Source organism: Tachyglossus aculeatus, chromosome 2, assembly GCF_015852505.1.
Source record: "Tachyglossus aculeatus isolate mTacAcu1 chromosome 2, mTacAcu1.pri, whole genome shotgun sequence".
In the NCBI taxonomy this organism is placed as follows: Eukaryota; Metazoa; Chordata; class Mammalia; order Monotremata; family Tachyglossidae; genus Tachyglossus; species Tachyglossus aculeatus.
The window spans coordinates 28431987-28450608 of NC_052067.1; the positions used below are offsets into that span (position 1 = coordinate 28431987).

The following is an 18622-nucleotide window of genomic DNA, read 5'->3' on the forward strand; positions in this document are numbered from 1 at the left end:
CACTGCTTCCCCTAGTTCCACATCCCCGGTTGATTTATAATCCTGTTTTTAACTTTAACTCCACTCCCCCCTGCTTTCCCCACCTGCTCCATTAGGGGAGGGAGGTGAGTGTCATGTCCCATTCCTTGGTCACTCTGCTGCTGTCTCAGTGTATTAAGGGCTTACGCAGAAACAGGAATGAGTCCCACTCAGATTTCATAGCTGTATTTGCCTATTATTATTTTTCCTCCTCAGGTCTTGATTATCCATATTCTTCGATCTAGTCTACAGTTCACTGTGCACAACCTGCAAAAGACAGCGGTATTTACATTAACACCCCAAAATGGAATTCTGAGGGGCTTCTAGAAAGGATTTTCATCTTACTCTTCTGACTGAGTAAAGGTACACGCTACTAAATGTCAATCAAAATAATTTATGAAAATTTAGAGGTAAAAAACAGTCACTTGGTTAGAAATAATATTTATTGTCCTCCAAGTACAGATTACAGATGACCGTTCAGAGCACGGGATGATCTGTGCCCTAATTAGTTTATTCTTCATTAATAAATTGTACCTATATTCTGTTTACAGTAATACTTTTATCACCATTATGAAGATAATTTGTTTCTCTTTATTAATGCAAGAACAATTTCAAGTTAAAGTTTTAGATCCGATGAAGGCAGACTCCTCATACTTCGCTACTGCCAGATTACGCCCACCCCCCCCGACTAAAAAAACCAAAGTCTATATCCTAAGTGATAAACTCTTCTTTTACATTCAGCAAACTTGATACTGGAAAAGAAACTGAACAGTCAAGAGATAAGCAATTACTTCCGTGCACAGATATAAGTCTAGCCGAGTTCACTACATCTTGCTCTGCAACAATCTTTACAGAAAATAAATCATATCTTATTAAGTTACAATGTTAAGTTCTTGAAATGTAGATATGAGGATTTGAAAGCTAGATAAATGCTCAACCTACTTACATTACCTGCTCTTATTCAAAAACCACCCATTTTCCCCATAAGAAGCTTCATCTCATGCAGACAGCGTTTTCCCTGTCGTTCTGCTGTTTCTCTCCAGAAGGTGCCCCTTCATTCAGACTACGTATTAAAAGCACAGAAACAATTTTGTTTGCTGACATAATGCCCTTAGTTTGCTGACATAATGCCCACATTTTACCTTTAAAATGTAAAACCAGAGTAAGATTAATACAGTACATCAATATATTAGTCATTCAGCAGTGTCCTAATGACTCAGAAATTTCTGACATCGAAAGGTGGTTTGCTCAGCATTTAATAAGTGTATAACCAGTGACGCAGTAAAAGAATGTGCTTGTAATAAATTGCTGGTATAATTTCAAAATCAGAGGCTTCAATATATGGAGCATTTTAAAACAGCTTTGATTGTAAATGTTGCATCTTACCTCAGATTATTGTAGCAATTTTTCCTCCCATTACATTCAGGAAGAATTTATTCAAATGAAATTTCACAAGACAAAATATCTATCCATACCCCTAAATATAGATGTACATATATTGAACCTAACTAAAAATTTAATTAGGCAGCACATACACAGTACTGGTTATACAATCCTAAAGGCTTAATATTTTCAAAAGATACACCATAAAGAGGCTTAGGCAAAATGCAAAAGTTGGGGATCAACTTCATCTACTTTCAACAGCACCCAAAAGAAAGCTGTCTCAACCCCACCATCACCAAAGGTGATAAAACTAAGAAATTTTCCCCTTTTTTAATAAGCTCTTAAAAAGATAGTTCTTCCATGTGAAATCACCAAAACTAAGAGACTCATATCTAATGGAAGGTAAATCACAATCCTAATTCCGACATCAAAATCTCCATCATATTAACTCTTTTGTCATAAAAGAGGGCATGATTTTTTCGATGTAGGTAAGTGCCACAGAATTTCGTGTTTCAACAGCAATGCTTTCACAAGACTCTGTACAATAAGGCATTTTGCTCACATTACAAGATAAACAGGCATAACAACTAACTGCACTCCTTTAGTCTTCAGCACAATTTTGCAGAATGAAACGCAAAATAATTGCCTCCAATTCCACCGTTAAATAGTTATTTTTTTAGGGGTGGAGCAAGAAAAGTAGAAGAGAGCAAATAATCAATTTTGGTAATTATCCCTTTTTTAAAATCCCATTATTAAAGATTTTAGTGAAACATCATTGCCTACACAATTTTAAGCCTACAGCTCATATATGCACACAATGGAAATAAGGTAAAGCTAAGACACTGGATTGGTTTTTCATAACTTCATATTTAAATCTAATTTAGTAAACAGCAGAAAATCTCTGTAGTGTGAAAAGTCACAGAACACAAAAAATATGTACTCAATGTATTTAAATATACTTTTTAAAAACCTTGATCAGTTCCAGAAGGTATTAAAGTGCCTTCCTGCCTACCTTCTTTTTAGCAGTGCAGTAGTTCTGGTGGCCAGAAGCTTTTAAATAGTTTCAGCAACCATATAATAATCCCAGACAATGATTAAATCTAGCTAGTAACTTGAACAAGTCTCTTTCCTCAAAGACAGACTAAATTTGTTTTTTCATGTTGGGACTTGGTTTGTGCATGTTTGCATTATATGTTCTTTAAATGAACAAAAACAGAGGATAAATCCAATCTGATATTGTCTAAATATCATTAAAGGATGGTTAAAGTATTCATCATAGGCAGTGCACTTAATTTATTTTCATGCATCTCCTTCAAAATCCCTCTTAAGAGACATTCCTTCACAGTCTAAAATATTGTGAAGAAATATGCATATATTTTATGTAGAACTGATTCTCATTCAGACACAAATATATGCAAACTCTATATTTCATATATTCATAAACTTAAAATGTGTGTATATTTATAAGCTATACCCACATATGCATGTGCTGTATATGAATCTGTGTGAACTGAAATAATTTCCCCAAACTATTTCTGAATACCAAAAATAATACCACCATGTATATACATATTTTATTTCAAGGAGATAAAAATATTTTTCAGATGTTACCTAATTAATTCTCAAGCCTACAAGTTAGGTCTGAGGGTGGAGTTATTCACTTTACAAAGAAACTGAGGCCTAGAAGAGTTCATGAAGTGCCTTGAGGTCAACCGACATGTCAGTGAGCAGAAACAGTAACAGAACCCTGCGGTCCTGACCCCAATCGACTTCAACGCTCCACTCTTCAACTGACACTGCCCTGTGGTGAAATCAAAGCTGAATTATTTAGAATTTCCACACGGCTGGATTAATTTCAAAATCCAAAGATACTTCTAATTGGGTGTTCTCTTTATAACACAAGAAGATAAAAATGCTTTTAGTTTTGGGCCGATGAGGAAAAAGCCTAACATTCAGTGTTGTTCATTTTAAACTCAATGGAACGTCTCTGGTTTAAGTGTGAGGCAGCCATTTGGTATATATGATGAAAAATGCAGCAAATTGCATTGCGCAGTGACTAGAAGGTCCTCAGTCCAAAGTGTTATTGCATGGTTCCAGAAGCATCTAACAATAATATAATGTCTCTAAGAAGTCCCTCCACACACAATACAAGCATACATAAAATAAGCACTTTAGCATAAAATGGGCAGCTTAGCATGAGTCATGTCTATGTGTAAATAAACAAAGGGCCTATGGTTGAACTTTAAAGGCCAAAAGCTCCTCGGAGTGCATATTGTTTAGAGAGCGCAGATCGGGCAATTTCAAAAGAAGTTTTGTAAAAATAGAGGCTTCATTTGGATGGTTTTTCATTATTAAAGTTCTCAATGCACGAATAAGGGTTTCTTGCAAAGCCTCCACAGAATTGACGTTTTCTATCCCAGATCGATCTGCATTAAAAAAAAAAAAGAATAAAAAGGATAAAATAATCTCAACAATTTTAAATGTCAAGATAACGAGGGGAGGGAGCGTGTCTACCAAACTCTGTTGTACTCTCTCAAAAGCTTAGTACAGTGCTCTGCACCCAGCAAGCACTCAGTAAATACCACCTTCATTCATTCATCTTCTTCATTCCAAACATTACCCATTAGCGAGGTTCCAAATACCTCAACTGAGAAAACCAAACATAAGATTTTTTATTCTCATATGGGTTGCCATGATGGAAGGAAGTGAATTTCTTGAGTTCCTAAATATGTAGGTTATCTAGACAACTAACTCCCTAAAATATACTTTGTTAATATTAATCTTGGTAATTTATCTGCCCATAACTGGATAATCTGGATCTGAATTTGCGAATTAATTTGTTTACGCAAAAACAGGCAGAGTCAAATCATTAATGAAAAGGGGAGGTAATCCTAGCTTTCTAAAAGGTTGATTTTATAGAGCACATATCTGTTTGCAGCCTTAAAATGCCCCTAAAACAATATATTATTTAATTCATTTAAAAAAAATATCCAGTTTATAGTTGCTCTGGTACTAATATACTTTTCTAGGTTCACACTCAAAAAATTTAAGTTATCAGTCGCTTAAAGGTAGAAATTATCCCTCACATGCTGGTGAAGGATCCCTTACTGAGAAGAGAGCTAAAACCCTTTAAAAGTTTTAGACCATTTCAGTGCTAGGAAAAAGAGAAAGGCCAATTCTAAAAGGCCAATTTCAAATTGAATTTTGCTTAGTACCTTGATGGTCAGTAATTTTTTTATTACTGTTGTTTTATTAATAACAAATCAAAGTTTTATAAAAGCAAACAAAAGATACACAGCATTTTAAAAACTATTTTTTCTTATACCATTCTTCTTAATGAGGTTGCATTAAAACCCCAACCCAGGCAACCGATTAACTTTCTTACCAGCAGATACCAGGACCACTGCTGTAAATAAACTCATTTCCTCATCACTAAGTTGCAGGGCATTTAGTTTCTCACTAAATTCAAACATTGAATTGAGCAGATCTCCGGCTCCCATTGAGTGTAAATCGTCCACACTGAACTTCTTTCCACTAAGGAAGGTGACAGTTCGCTCTTTAGCATCAAACAATGATGCAAACCGTACCATTAAAACCTGTAAAAAAAAAAAAGAAAATTTAGATTTTTAGAAAATATGTTTTAATAAGACTAGCAGAAAAATAAACTTGGTAAACGCTCAAAGAGAACCACTTACAAAATAAAAGCTAATAACAACCATACATCTCTTTTCAAAAACATGAAAACAAACATACAAGGGAACCAGGTGTTTGATCCTTATTTTAAAATTTGCTATTCTGAACTTTCAAAGGAGTTACTCATGACCTTGTGCTTATGTATTAACATATCCACCACACCCAACCAGCTCAGAAAAATGGACTCTAGAAAGGTTTACTAGGTCTTTCTTTGCAAAAGAACAACAGATTGGGCAAAATCCATGAGATAGGTCTGAAAAAGAATGGGTGGAACAGCTTTATTTTCCCATACATTTCTGACAGCATGTTCTGGAGGGCAGAGTTGTTGGAATTTCAAGTGAAATAAATGCAATTGTGTATACAAAAAATATGGGGAATTTCTCACCTGGGAAAACATTAATTATTTTTTTCAAGGGATGCTCGTGAGGCAGAGTTGAAAAAAATATGCAGAACAGCTTTAGGAAACACGGAAAATCTGCAGTGGCAACTGATCCGCTGCGTCGGTTTATAGCGTGAGCTCAACTACTTTAGAGTGTAATTCTGACAACCGAGACAAGACGTCAGCCCTGCAAGGCTACACCTCTCAGACTTGGGTGACAAATGCCAAGTCAGTTAGGCAAAGTGCCTGGGTATTTTGTCTGAGCTGGTCACCCACACCCACAAGGATCTTCCAGGCCCTCCAGGGCTCACCCCATCTTGCGAGCCCTACTTTAAGCAGCACCTGTGGCAAACGAGATTCCAGTTATTTTCATGAATGCCTTGGACTTTAATTCCAAAAAGCCAAAGCAGAAGCATTCGCTGATTGTGAAGAGGAATGCACTGTAACTGGTAGAAAGGTGTGATCTAATTTATCCCAAGGCAATGATACTCATTTTGTACTTTGAGCATCACGGTTCACCCAAGAGTAGTTCAGCATTTATGCATATACTTTCATTCAATTGTAGGTTTTATTCAATGGTAGTGATTTATACTGATTGCTCTGATTGTAAATATTTTTAGGTGAGTCTCCCCAGTAAAGTATAAGCTCTTTCTGGGCAGGAAATGTGTCATTTTTTTTTTGTACTTCCCAAGTGCTTATGACAATTATTCGTGATCACTGGGCGCTCAATAAATGCAATTGCCAATTTGCCAAATGCCCACTGTCTGGAAGTCCATTTGCAAATCAGAGTACCCTCAGGTTAGCCTGATGCCAACACTAACCTCTACTTATCTGAGGCTACTTAAACACTCAGGTGTACACTTGTATATACATTAGTGCCCTACTGAGCACTAACTCATGTACATAGCCCTTCCATCTGCAGTGTAGTTTAATTTTGCTCTCCCCTGCTAGACTGTTTGCTCCTCAAGGGCAAGTATCTTGTCTACTAATTCTGCTGCATTATTTCAAGGACTTACACAATGCTCTGGACCCAGCAGGTGCTCAATTAATACTATTTATTGATTTTAAGACACTTCCAGATAAGAGTAGTATCAAAAGTATTTGAGAGCAGAGCACTATATTAAGCACCTGGGAGATACAGTGGGAAAGCACAAGACATGCACAAGACATGTTCCCTGCACACAAAGAGTTTACAACAACTGAGGAGACAAAATATAAAAGCACTGAATATGCATTTACATATAAGTTGTAGATGGTGGAAATGAATAAATACATACATACAATTCACTTTACAGTTCAGTCTCAGGGAGGGTAATGGATTTGTCGAAGGAGATGGGGAAGTTGAGAAGACAGGGAGAGGAAAGAAGATGAGCAGTTCAGTTTTGGACATACTGAGTTTGAGGTGTCATTCACATGGAGACGTTGTGGGGGTAATAGGAGATGTGGGACTGGATAGTGGGAATGAAGTCAGGTTGAAAATGGTAGACTTGTGAGTCAGTGCAGAGAGAAGGCAGCTGAAGTCATGCGAATGGATGATTTCTCCAAAAGAGTAGGTGAAAAGAACAAGAGACCCAGCAGAGTCTTGTAGGACACCCACAGTAAGGGGAGGAGAGCTGAAAGAGGAGGCAGCAAAGGAAGCACAGAGGCAGTAGTTGGAGAAGTAGGAGGAATATCAGGAGAGTACGGAGTCAGCAAATCCAAGATCAGTGATCTAAGGAAAATAGAGTGGTCCACAATGTAGCGAAGTTGAGGATGACTAGAATAGAGTAGAATCCATTGAATTTAGCTATAAGAGGTCAGTGATTGGTGAATTCAAAGAATGCAGTTTCGGTGGAATGAGTGAAAACCTTAATGTAATGGGTCAAAGAGAGAGATGGTGAAGAGGAAGTGAGGGCAAGGGTGTTCATGGTTCTTTCAAGAAGTTTGGACAAGAAAGGAAGGAGAGAAGTGAGGGTGATAGAGAGAGAGAAGGCTTTTTGGTATGGTGGAAATGAGCATATTCAAAGGAGCCGAGACACAGAGAGACAGAGAGAGGGTTTGAAGATAGTGGAAAGAAATAAAATAATGGAAAGTCAGAACCAGTGCTGGAAATAATTTGAGTAGATGGGTATGCAAAATGTGGAATACTCAGATGCAGGAATAACACAAGGACAGAAAGTAGGCGCTATAGCTCTTTTTAAAGCACTAGAACTATGATTAAATATATATATTTATATATATATCAAGAACACTTCTGTTGCAGAGACAAGAACTAAGACAATAGCATTTATAAAGAAATTAGATTCTAATGATCTTTTAAATTGTTATTCCATCATTTAAGTCATCTAGCTACTACTACCTGAGCATTTTTGTGTTCAGAGCCATCTGGAGCACTTGTGTACCTGTCATTTTATGTACTGTACTACTTAAGCCCTTACTTATTCACTTATCCACTCTTCTATCTCCTATTGGTTATTTTCTCTATGTTGTGCTCCCCCATTAGGTTGTAAATTCCCTGATGGCAGGCAATGTGTCTTTTACTTCTATCATAATCCCCATGCCTTTAGTTCAGGGGCCGCCACAGAGGAGGGAGCTCAATAAATACTACTGATTAATTAATGATGACTGTGAGCCTTATGTGGGATAGAGACTGTGTCCAATCCAATCTGCTCATATCCACCGGAGCACTTAGGTAAGTGCTTAGCAAATACCACAGTTACTATTATTATCATCATTGATTCTTTCATAAACAGGTTGTATAACCAGTATCAAATATGAGCTTAAACTGTGAACCACTGGAACCCACTCAGGAAAATCAACTACTGATAATACCCACTTCCTCTAGCAATTAACATAAAGTCCCAAGAATAATAATGAATACCATCAAGAGCCGTCATTGAACACTACTTCCTGAATAGCCCTATACCGTTCCCTAATCTCAACTACAAGAAAGCATCTGGCTCAGAGGAATTAAAAGCTATTTTCAAAGTGCTCAGTGAAACAGGATTTGGTTCACGATACACAGTTCTCCCAGTGGCACTGAGCCACAACGCAACGGCAGAAATCAAGACGTTCAACAGTCGTGTTATATAAACCTACATAGAGGAGTCAAGCGGCACAGACCTGTTCACAGCCATTCAGGAGTCCTTTTCAACAAACCGAACTAAGTAGGAAGTTAGTTGTATTGTATTGTACAATACAGTTGAGCAATGGGCAGATCTCCCCTTAGCTGACAGCCACGTTACATCATCAAACAATACTGCAGAACTGGAAAGGACCACACAAAAATAGCAGATGTGGCTAGCTGACGTTGGGCTCAAGATGAATCTCCCAAAGGCCACATAAATGTGCAATGAATACAAACAGTAGTGAGGTGAATAAACTGAAGTGAAAAGTTACATCTTCCTCGGTTGGGAAATAAACAACACTAAATACAGCAGGAAGGAGAAAAGAACATGGATCCGTTTCAATAAAATCAGAAGTGTCTATGAAGGAGAGAGCTTTTTACCATTTCCCCACTGTTTCACCACCGATTAATACCACCCAAATACTGGCTGCCAACTTGGGCTGAGGAAGAGAAGTACTGTACAATTGTATTGTACAATACAATACAACAATACAACTAACTTCCTCCTTATTTCGGTTTGTGGAAAAGGATTCCTGAATGGCTGTGAACAGGTCTGTGCCGCTTGACTCCTCTACCACCTAAGGAAGAATCCAAAGCAGGTCACAGCTTACGGAACAGTGACTGGTATCATCATCATCATCATCCCTAGGCAGCAGGGAACTTGGGAGGGGCAGAGAGTGTAGCCTTCCTGCAGTTTGCTTCTAAATTTAAAGTTAATTCTTGGGAATGTTCCCCATAAAACTAGTTTCCTCTGGAGAATTTTCACTGAAGGGTAGTGATTATGCAAGGGAAAATCCCTGACAATTAACTTTAAATTTAGAACTCAACCATGGACAGTTATGGTCTCCTCTCACTTGGAATCCATAGCTGTTCCGGTAGAACAAGAGTGCAAACTGCTGCTACGTAGGTAATGATGTGTCACATCCCCAGAGAATCATACCCGAGTGTAAGTGTCACTTGAAGAACACAGTTCAATGAATAAACAATAGAGTGGCCAGACAAATGGTAAACTATAAACAGTATAAAGCAAATATAATCAATCATATGTATTGAGCACTTACTATGTACATGGCACTGTACTAAGTGCTTGGGAGAGTACAATATAACACGATAAGAGGGCCAGTTAGCCCACAGGCAGAACTATAGATTAATTCCCTAGCAATAGTTTGACCCAAAGAGGCAGAAAACACTTGCATGGAAAATTAAGAATCAATCACTCATATTTATTGAGTGATTGCTGTGTGCAGAGCACTGTAAGAACTTGGGAGAGTACAATATAGCAGAGTTGGTAGAGACAGTTGGAAACTAGATCCAAGGCCAAAATCTGGCTAGAGATTGGATGCAATGTGCTGGACATGGGGCAGAATAGAATACTATGTTGTGGACTTTTGTTTATGAAGTAACAAGTAAGGACAAGTCAGACTAAAGGATTAAAAAATAAATTAGGACCAAGAACAAAATTTCTGAGTATTTCTACTACTTCCCTGAGCTACCCAAAGTCAAACACAAATTCCATCATGTAGAATACACTGGTAGGTGATATGGAATTTCTACATAATCCATTTTTTCCTTCATTCATTTATTCAATCACATTTTTGAGCGCTTACTGTGTGCAAAGCACTGTACTAAGCGCTTAAAAAAGTACAATACAACAACAGACACATTCCCTGCTCACATCGAGCTCACAGTCTACAGAGGTGCTGCCTAATCTGCCTGCTAGGTAAACCCCGGGCAAGTCACTTCACTTACCTGGGCCAGCAATTTCTTCATCTGTAAAATGGGGATTAAATACCTGTTCTCCCCTCCCTGCCCAAAGCTGCGAGCCCCATCAGGGCAGGGACTATGTCCAACCCGATTATCTTGTCTCTATCCCAGTACTTCGTAAAGTGCTTGGCACACAGTAACAATACCAGTATTTTAATTACTATAAAACCTTCCATTTTTCTTTTTCCACATTAGAGTGTGCTCCCAGCTTTGCTGCACAAGTGATCTGTGTCATCATGTCACATGGTGTGGCCCCCCAGCTCTTGTCTCAGACACAAGCCAGACTGAAGCTGGCCTAATCAAAAATCTACGATATTCCCCTGGTGCCTCTGAACATTCACTGAAATGGTCTGCCATAATCTGTGACCCTACCCAGATCACCCCACCACTGTACCAAATATAAAGTTTTAATGCATGCATTCACTATGGACAAGGCTACCCTTCAATCTTTTCTCACTCATGATGCCGAAACCGAGTGAAATTATAATTCTACATAGCATCCGTGAATTGCTAAATCGAAGATTGGAGGTCAACTACAAAACCAAGAGGCTCCTCCGCAGTAAACAGAGTTCCCAAAAGTTGAGAAAAACAAAGCCTGTGCAAATGAATGAAGAACTTGCTGATGCTACTGAACAATTTTCAGTAAAATTACTGGGGCTATTGTGGATTCTACAAAGTAAGAAAAATAGGTAAAGGGGAATGACAGTTCTACAGCATGACTTTATTTCCCTAATTAATTGTGACTTTTCTAAAGCGATGATTTACAAAGAGACAAGCACTGGCAAAAATCCCAGTCCCACAAGAGACTACACACAAAAGCAGAGAGCAATCAGTCATAATGAAGGGTGTTTGGGCCTCGTGTAGTGTAGCTGTCAATCAATTCTCCATTTATTCCTTCTTAGTGACCAAGTTACATCTGCCCAGTTTCAGAGTCAGGACTACAAGCAAACCTGGCCTCATTTTGAGAATGCTTAAGACATCCCTCAGAGGCACAACATAATAATCAGTTATAAATTCTCCTGCACCAAGACAGCACCCTGGTAACAGTGAAACGGAAGCTGATAATCTGATAACATAAATAGAATGCAATTCACTGCATTTACATAAACAGAAGAGTACATAATTGTATTCAGGAGAACAACTTCCACAGAATGGATTCTACCAACCCTGTTATCACCAGGAAAAAAACAAAAAGTCACACAAACCACTGGTAAATAATCAAGTTAGAAAAGGAATTACCACCAAAAAAAATGCTCTCGAAAAGTACTACCCATTCCAAAAGTGCCATTTCATAATACAATTGTAGGACTACACCAATATCAGTGCTAGGTTAACATCACTGAGGTAGACCTGAAATTACTGAAATCAGAAATTCGTCTATTTAGCAAGCCCTATACTTCACAACCACTATGTACTTCATTGTTCAGTAAAATTAGAAAATAACTTAAACTACAGTTTACAGCACATTAGATGGTTCGTTCACTCTAGAAAACAAACCATGTCTTCACATACAAAAGCATACCTTAGCCACTTAATAAATCAGTCAGTCTATGGGTACTACTGAGCACTAAGGATAAATCATGAGTACAACCAGGGAGATAATACAAGTTCTCTACAAAAGAGACGTTCTTACTAACATAAAAACTATAAATGCAGCACTCTGCAACTACCTTCTAATTTTAAAATCCAAATTGCCCAAACACTGACTCATTGTATTAAAACACATTGAAATAATTTTTTTTTAACATTAGGCTAGAATTTCCAGTACTCTTTCAACCCTCATGTAAGTAGTATTAAAAATTTCCTCCAAACTGTTAATTCAGCAGCAATCTCCATAGGTTCCTACTTCAACAGTACTCCTGAAGTAATAAGCTTCTTGAGAACAGTTCCTGAAATTTTCAAGAGCACCAAACACAGAAACGCTGGGTAAATATTTCAGAGGCTCTGAGTCAGTAACTTTCAGAGCACTCAAGGCTACCTCACCAACAAGGAAACCAATTCCTGAATAAACACTGATTCCCAACTCCCAAGAATTAATATCTTCCAGGAGAAAGCTTCCTCACCCGATATTCCATGCCAAGCGATGGAGACACAACCTATGTACTCAAGGCTCAAGGCAAACCACTTCACCATCATGCCTAAAATGCTGCTAATCCTGGTGGAGCAGCCAATGAATGAGAAAATTTTTGTCAAAAGTAATTTTAGGAACGATAACAGACACAGCCTATTCTCCAAAATTCTAATTCTCTACCAAGCCAAAGCCTACTCTGGAGTATAATGCAATAATGGAAGAGTGACCAGATCCCAAGGAACAACAGCAAACCCTTCTTTGGTGCTGCAGCTCTAAGAAATACTCTGGAAAATGCAACTAACAAGTAAAGAATGGCCAAGGGTCCAGAAATCTAAGTTCTGAACCGAGAAAATCCCTGTAAGGAATGAGTATAAGGAAGACTGTCTCCCCTCCAAGGAAATGCAGAAAACAAAGGCCTCAAAATACTTAGATCTACTGCCCCAATGTTACATGAGGACTTAATTAGGGACCTGAAGAGGAACTTTTTCACCTCCCTGCTACAATACAATGACGACGGAGTCTCCCATGGGCAGCACAGATGAACCTCATCTTGACATTACAAGACTGAAAACCTGCACGGAGAAATTGATCAGAACGACAGCGGTCCACTTTGGCTATATTCTGGGATACTAGCTGGTTCAGAGGGATGCTCTGAACCCACAAGCTATAAGGAACTGTGAAGCCTCACGACACTAAAAATTTGTCCCAAGCATAAAGTGTTTAAGATGTGCCTTTCCCAAAATTTGCAGGTAGGGTCACCTCCAGGAAGTTGTGGGCCCTGGGGCAATTAGCCTTTAAATCTCTTGTCAGTGGTGCCACTGGATTCTAATTCTTTAGCTACCTAGGTTTTGACATTGAAAGACAGCGATCTATTTATTCCTAATGAAAAATAAAACCTTATCCTAGCCATGCACAGCACATAAACAAACTAAATATCAGTCTTACCTCAAATGTCCCTGCCTTTAAAAGGTTGACCTGGTCATGTTGGGAAAGATCTCTGAATCCTGGAATGCGTTTTGCAAACTCCACCACTTCTTTGACAGCAGGAGTAAAGCTCATTGAAAATTCTTCCCATATTTCATGCCCCGACTTATGGGGATCCACGTATGGAGACTTACTCATTGGACAAACCTAATAAATAAGCAAAGGAATTTTTTTAAATGACACCCTCTGGATTATTAGAAATACTAGCAATGTAAAAATACTACCCGAAAGAAAGCACAAAACCAATTTAGAACAGTCCGAATCAAATACGTTTCCAGTTTAGGTATCTCTATCTTCACGTATCGCGGAGGGGGTTTTTGTCGAAGCTGAAACATATGACACGCATTGGCCCACAGGCAAATTGCTGGTAAAACCATATTACAGGTCTAGTGGATACACTGCACTACTTCTAAAGGAATTCAAGAGAGAGTTCAACAATAGCTCTTTGGTGGACAAAGGGAGGCTTTTGTTTTTTGATAAAGGTAATTCCAGGGGGGGAAAGGAGGGACAGAATGCCTTCCTCTCTCTAGAAACTCATTTCATGAACCAGAACAGCAGGGACTGTTCGAGCTCTGCAGATAAAACCAGAGCCTATTTTAAAGCCCAGAGGATCAAATGCTTGTTTTATTATTATTACGATTATATGCCACCGAGTCATTTGATTCATAGCGACTCCACGGGTATACTTTCTCCAGAATGTCCTGTCCTCTGCCATAATGTTTGGGGGACAGTGAAAACAGCCTACCCAGAGAATCAAGGGCACACTTTGGAAAATACATTAACAAGGATCATTAACCAGTGACATCATAGGCTTTAAATACCAAAATCTTGTCTTAATGCTATTTTTGGTAAAACAATTGCTAAGTATGAACATGGTTAATGTTGCCTTGTATATTAGAAAATGAGAACCTTGAAGGAGAGAGATGGATGTCATTCACTCCTCTCATAAGAGAAAGTACACTGGACTCCAAATGCATATTATTCACTGAGAATCCCAACAACTTGGATTATTAAATGAGTTCAAGAGTCTCCTAACATGTCCTAAATGTTAGAAATGCACATTAGAAAGAACTGACAAAATAGCCTGTACCTACAACAGATTAACATCCCTTTTCCCTGGAGAGAAAATCTTATGATTGGTGTAAAATATTGCTATTAGAAGCAGCACAACCTAGTGGAAAGAGCAACTGCCTGGGAGTAAGAGGAAATGGGTTCTAATCCTGGTTCTGCCACTTTCCTGCCATGTTACCTTGGACAAGTCACTTAACTTCACTGTGCCAGTTTCCTCCTTTGTAAAATGGGGATCCAATATCTATTCTCCCTCCACAACAGGCTGGGATGGGACAGGGGCTGTGTCTGACTGGTTTATTTTGTATCTACCCTAGCGCTTAGTCCAGTACTTGGCATATAGTAAGCGCTTAACACATACCATTTTAGTAGTAGCAATAGTAGCAATAATAATGATTAAAAAAATATTAAGAACCTTCATCAAAAATTTGGGGCTAGCAAGGCCCCTATTCCCTAGATTATCACTTACACATTGACTTTTTAGTAAGTACCCCGTGTGGCAGTATTTAGTATCCAAAATTATTTCTTGGAAATCAAGACCCGCTTCTTTATGATTTATAATAAAAAAGAACTTACTGCAACCTCATTTTCAATCATCTCACAATTTAGAACATTTGGTGATGGGAGACTTTTATTGAAAATGGAACTGTGTGCCTAAAATACACATAAAAACCAACGTGATAAATCCCTCCTGGGTTTTCTGCCCTAGGCACCATTCACTGCTAGACTGGAATCTCATCTTTCCGGAGTAAGCCTTGAAATTTTCTTTAATTCAAAAGTGAGCAAGAATAATTGATATCACTATACCAGATGCATTCTCCCTCCAGTGTTGCACAGGTAACTATTCTTGTTCTCATTCTGAGAAAATCCATCTACTGGACCTCTATCGCATACTCTTTGAGTATAACCACTGGAGAAGTTCACACAATGTTCGTCTGTAAAACAAACAGTATGCCCACTTGGATAATGCGTTATGTTCCTCCCTTTGTACTGTCCATTGAGTTGCTGCTCAGTCTCGCTACTGGGATAATGGGTGCCGCTGAACCCACTGCTACAATGGTCATTATTCAAATTATATTGCTCTGCATTTTTTGGAATCCTTTCCACTCTTTGGGGGCGCACAGCTTCCTCTGAGCTTTCTTGCTGCTCTTGATTATACATGAAGGTGTCCTTGTGGGCTCTCGTCACCATGCCAATCACTTCTTCCTTAGCAAAATCAGAAGGAGGTGGAGGAGGAGGAGGAGGAGGAGGAGAGCTTTTGATGTTTTCCTGTTCTTGTGGGGGTTTGGGTCGCAGCTGTTCCTGGACTGTTAGGGTTGCTTGCTCAGGATGTTCTACCAATGCATCATTCTGTAGGTGACTATTGAATTGGCCGTTCATCATGGTCTTCATGGCACTTTGCATTTCAATTAGCATCCTCTGCTTTTCCCGCTTAGGAATGCGGCCAAACCGAACAGCTATTGAAAACAAACATATTTACCATCCACGTACAAATATACATACCCTAAATAAGAACAAGTCAGTAGAAACCCTAAGTGTGATGGCTATTACCCACAAAGCCGTGAAAAATGCCTTAACGATCTGTTAGAAACTGAACTTTTAATCTTGGATCATCCGTAAAAACCCAACAACTTGATTCTCAATTAAAGATACTGTTTTCCTGCAAATAAAAGTCCAAATTATGGCACAGACTTTTCCGCAGTTGTCTAATTAAACTATGAATTTAAAGTAGCAGCAAGTTAACTAGTGAACAAATTTGAAGTTAATCTAATGACTGTGTAATGTTCAGTGATTCATTAAGACCTCTAAGGGTTTCAATTTCAAGCAGGCACAAGGGATTCAATTGTGCCTTTTCCATTAACCTTAATAGAAGCCACTAGGTTCTCTGTGCACTTTACTGAAAATTTGCCCCTTGGATTCAATTCACCTTACTATCCTCCACCTGAAAATCCCAGCAATAGGCAAAAATCCTTTTCTTCTCTTCCCCACATCTTAAACAAAATAGAAAATGATGATCAATACCAAGACTAAATTATCTGAAAAAAAACCTGTCAAATCTAAAAATGATCTGAAATAAATGAAATGGATCACTTTCAATCTCTATTACTCTTGTGTTCAGTGTCCTGTTTCTAAAAGCCCCAGGTCCCATGGGAAAGAAAAGGAAAGTCTTTTTCTATTTTAATGTCACAATAAAATTTACTGGATCAATCCAACAAGAAGCCAACTAATCTAATTACTGCTAATGACAGTATACTTTCAAGGAAAATCCTCTTTATAACTCTTAAAACCCTTCTTCATTAATCAGACCTATTTTACTCTTGGGTGGGGGAGAGGAGAATGGGACAGGACATAAATTCGTACCCAAGGAAGAAAAATTCCACACATTGCACAAAACCTACCATCTCTTGACATTCCAACAGACAAACATTTTTTGAAGCGGCACTGCTGACACCTGTTCCTGTTCATTCTCATTATTGAACAGTTTTCATTCTTCAGGCACTTCTTATACTGGATATTTTGCTGAATACTTCTCCTAAAGAAACCCTGACAAGAGAGCAAAACATGCACATCCATTTTTCAAATGCCAATCTACCCGTTTCACAGCACACCAAGATTAGATCAACATCCAGTTCATGAATGGTGTTTATTATTTTGAACGGCATTATAAAATTGTGTTCACACTGATCATGGCCAACTTTGGTTTGGGGTAGAGGAAAACGGTTTAGGTGGATGAGTTACAAAGTTGGGTCTGCCATTTCAGCACCTGACAGCATACTCCAGATAGTACCTCTCCTTCCCCAACATGCATCAATTGCTGCCGTCCAGGGGAAGGAAGGTGATGATGCAGTGGCTTCTACAACCCCTCTCCACACACAATCTCTGTCCTCCTGGGCTTTCTGAAAGGGCTCTGGCATCTGTTATGATGCTATGACGACAGTGTGTCTGTGTTTCCCCAGGGGCTGCTTCTTGGGTGCTTCTCCCCAAGTAGGGGAGAGGGAGGGCCTCCTATATTCTAAAGTATGATACGATTGACAATCACAAAATTGTGTAAGCTTGTTGTGGACAGGGAATGGGTCTGTTTGCTATACTGTACTCCTCCAAGCACTTAGTACAGTGCTCTCCACACAGTAAGCACTCAAATACGACTGACTGATGTAGATGAGCATTTTTAAGATAGATAACTGGATGATGACGATAATATTAACAGTGGTATTTGTTAAGCGTTTACTATGTGCCAAGCACTGTTCTAAGTGCTGGGGGTAGATACAAGGTAGATTCAAGGTTTGGACACAGTCTCTGTCCCACAGTGGGGCTCACAGTCTTAATCCCCATTTTACAGATGATGGAACTGAGGCCAAGGTCACCCAGCAGAAAAGTGGCGGAGCTTCCAGGCTCTATCCACTACACCATGCTGCATGCAACAGGATGATGATTGACAATGTAAATCACATCAAATTCCTCATGTTTCCCAGTAGATACCATAAATCCTCAATTCCAGAAAGTTTTCTCTTGCCTTGAACCCTAGCCCAATACTCTCTCGTCCAAGGCTGCGTATCAGGTTAACAATACTTCTAATCACTATTTTTTAAATTAAAAAGTCATTCATTCTGCTCTTAGAAGTGCCACCTATCAATCAGTAAAAACTCCACCTCTGGGATTCCCACGGCACAGATGAGAATCACAGTTTAGAGAACATGGGTATTCATCTGCCCATGTACCAAATGGTGACCCGACCAGATGCTGGGGAAAGAAGCCAGTTTGGTCCTAATAATCACAATCCATTTGGTGGCCCAAGAAGAGAACTACAAAAGCAGGCGATTGTAAGCAGTTTCCCTGTCACATGAAGCTTAAATGCATGTCTCTGGTCATCACTGATGTTTCTTTTAGAAATTCCAGGCTGATGATGCCAACAGGCCAAAGAGAAAAAAAAAAACAGACCCAAAGTGTGGAATGTGGGAGCAACAACTTTTGAAGTTGTTTAAATGGTTTATTTGCATTTTTCTTAAATTTTAAAACAGTACAATTAATCTGGGATTTTAAAATTCAAAACTAAAGTACAAGCACTGAAAATAAAAGCTCCTTTGATCTTGCAAATGAGCACGTTACCCTACTTTACAATGATATGCGGAAAGCCGAACTCCATTTCTGTCAAGAA

At 38.7% G+C, this 18622-nt stretch overlaps 1 protein-coding gene across 1 annotated transcript in view; it reads right to left on the bottom strand.

The window, feature by feature from the left end:
* Positions 1-443: 443 nt before the first annotated feature.
* The window catches only part of NR1D2 (nuclear receptor subfamily 1 group D member 2), a 39392-nt gene continuing 21213 nt past the window's right edge, over positions 444-18622 (bottom strand). Inside the window, exons 4-8 of the mRNA XM_038760723.1 lie at positions 16866-17010; positions 15274-15923; positions 13360-13545; positions 4787-4997; positions 444-3827 (exon numbers count right to left, since the gene is read on the bottom strand). Of these exons, the coding sequence (XP_038616651.1) occupies positions 3631-3827; positions 4787-4997; positions 13360-13545; positions 15274-15923; positions 16866-17010 (1389 nt within the window). The 3' untranslated portion in view covers positions 444-3630. The remainder of the gene's footprint in view (positions 3828-4786; positions 4998-13359; positions 13546-15273; positions 15924-16865; positions 17011-18622) is intronic.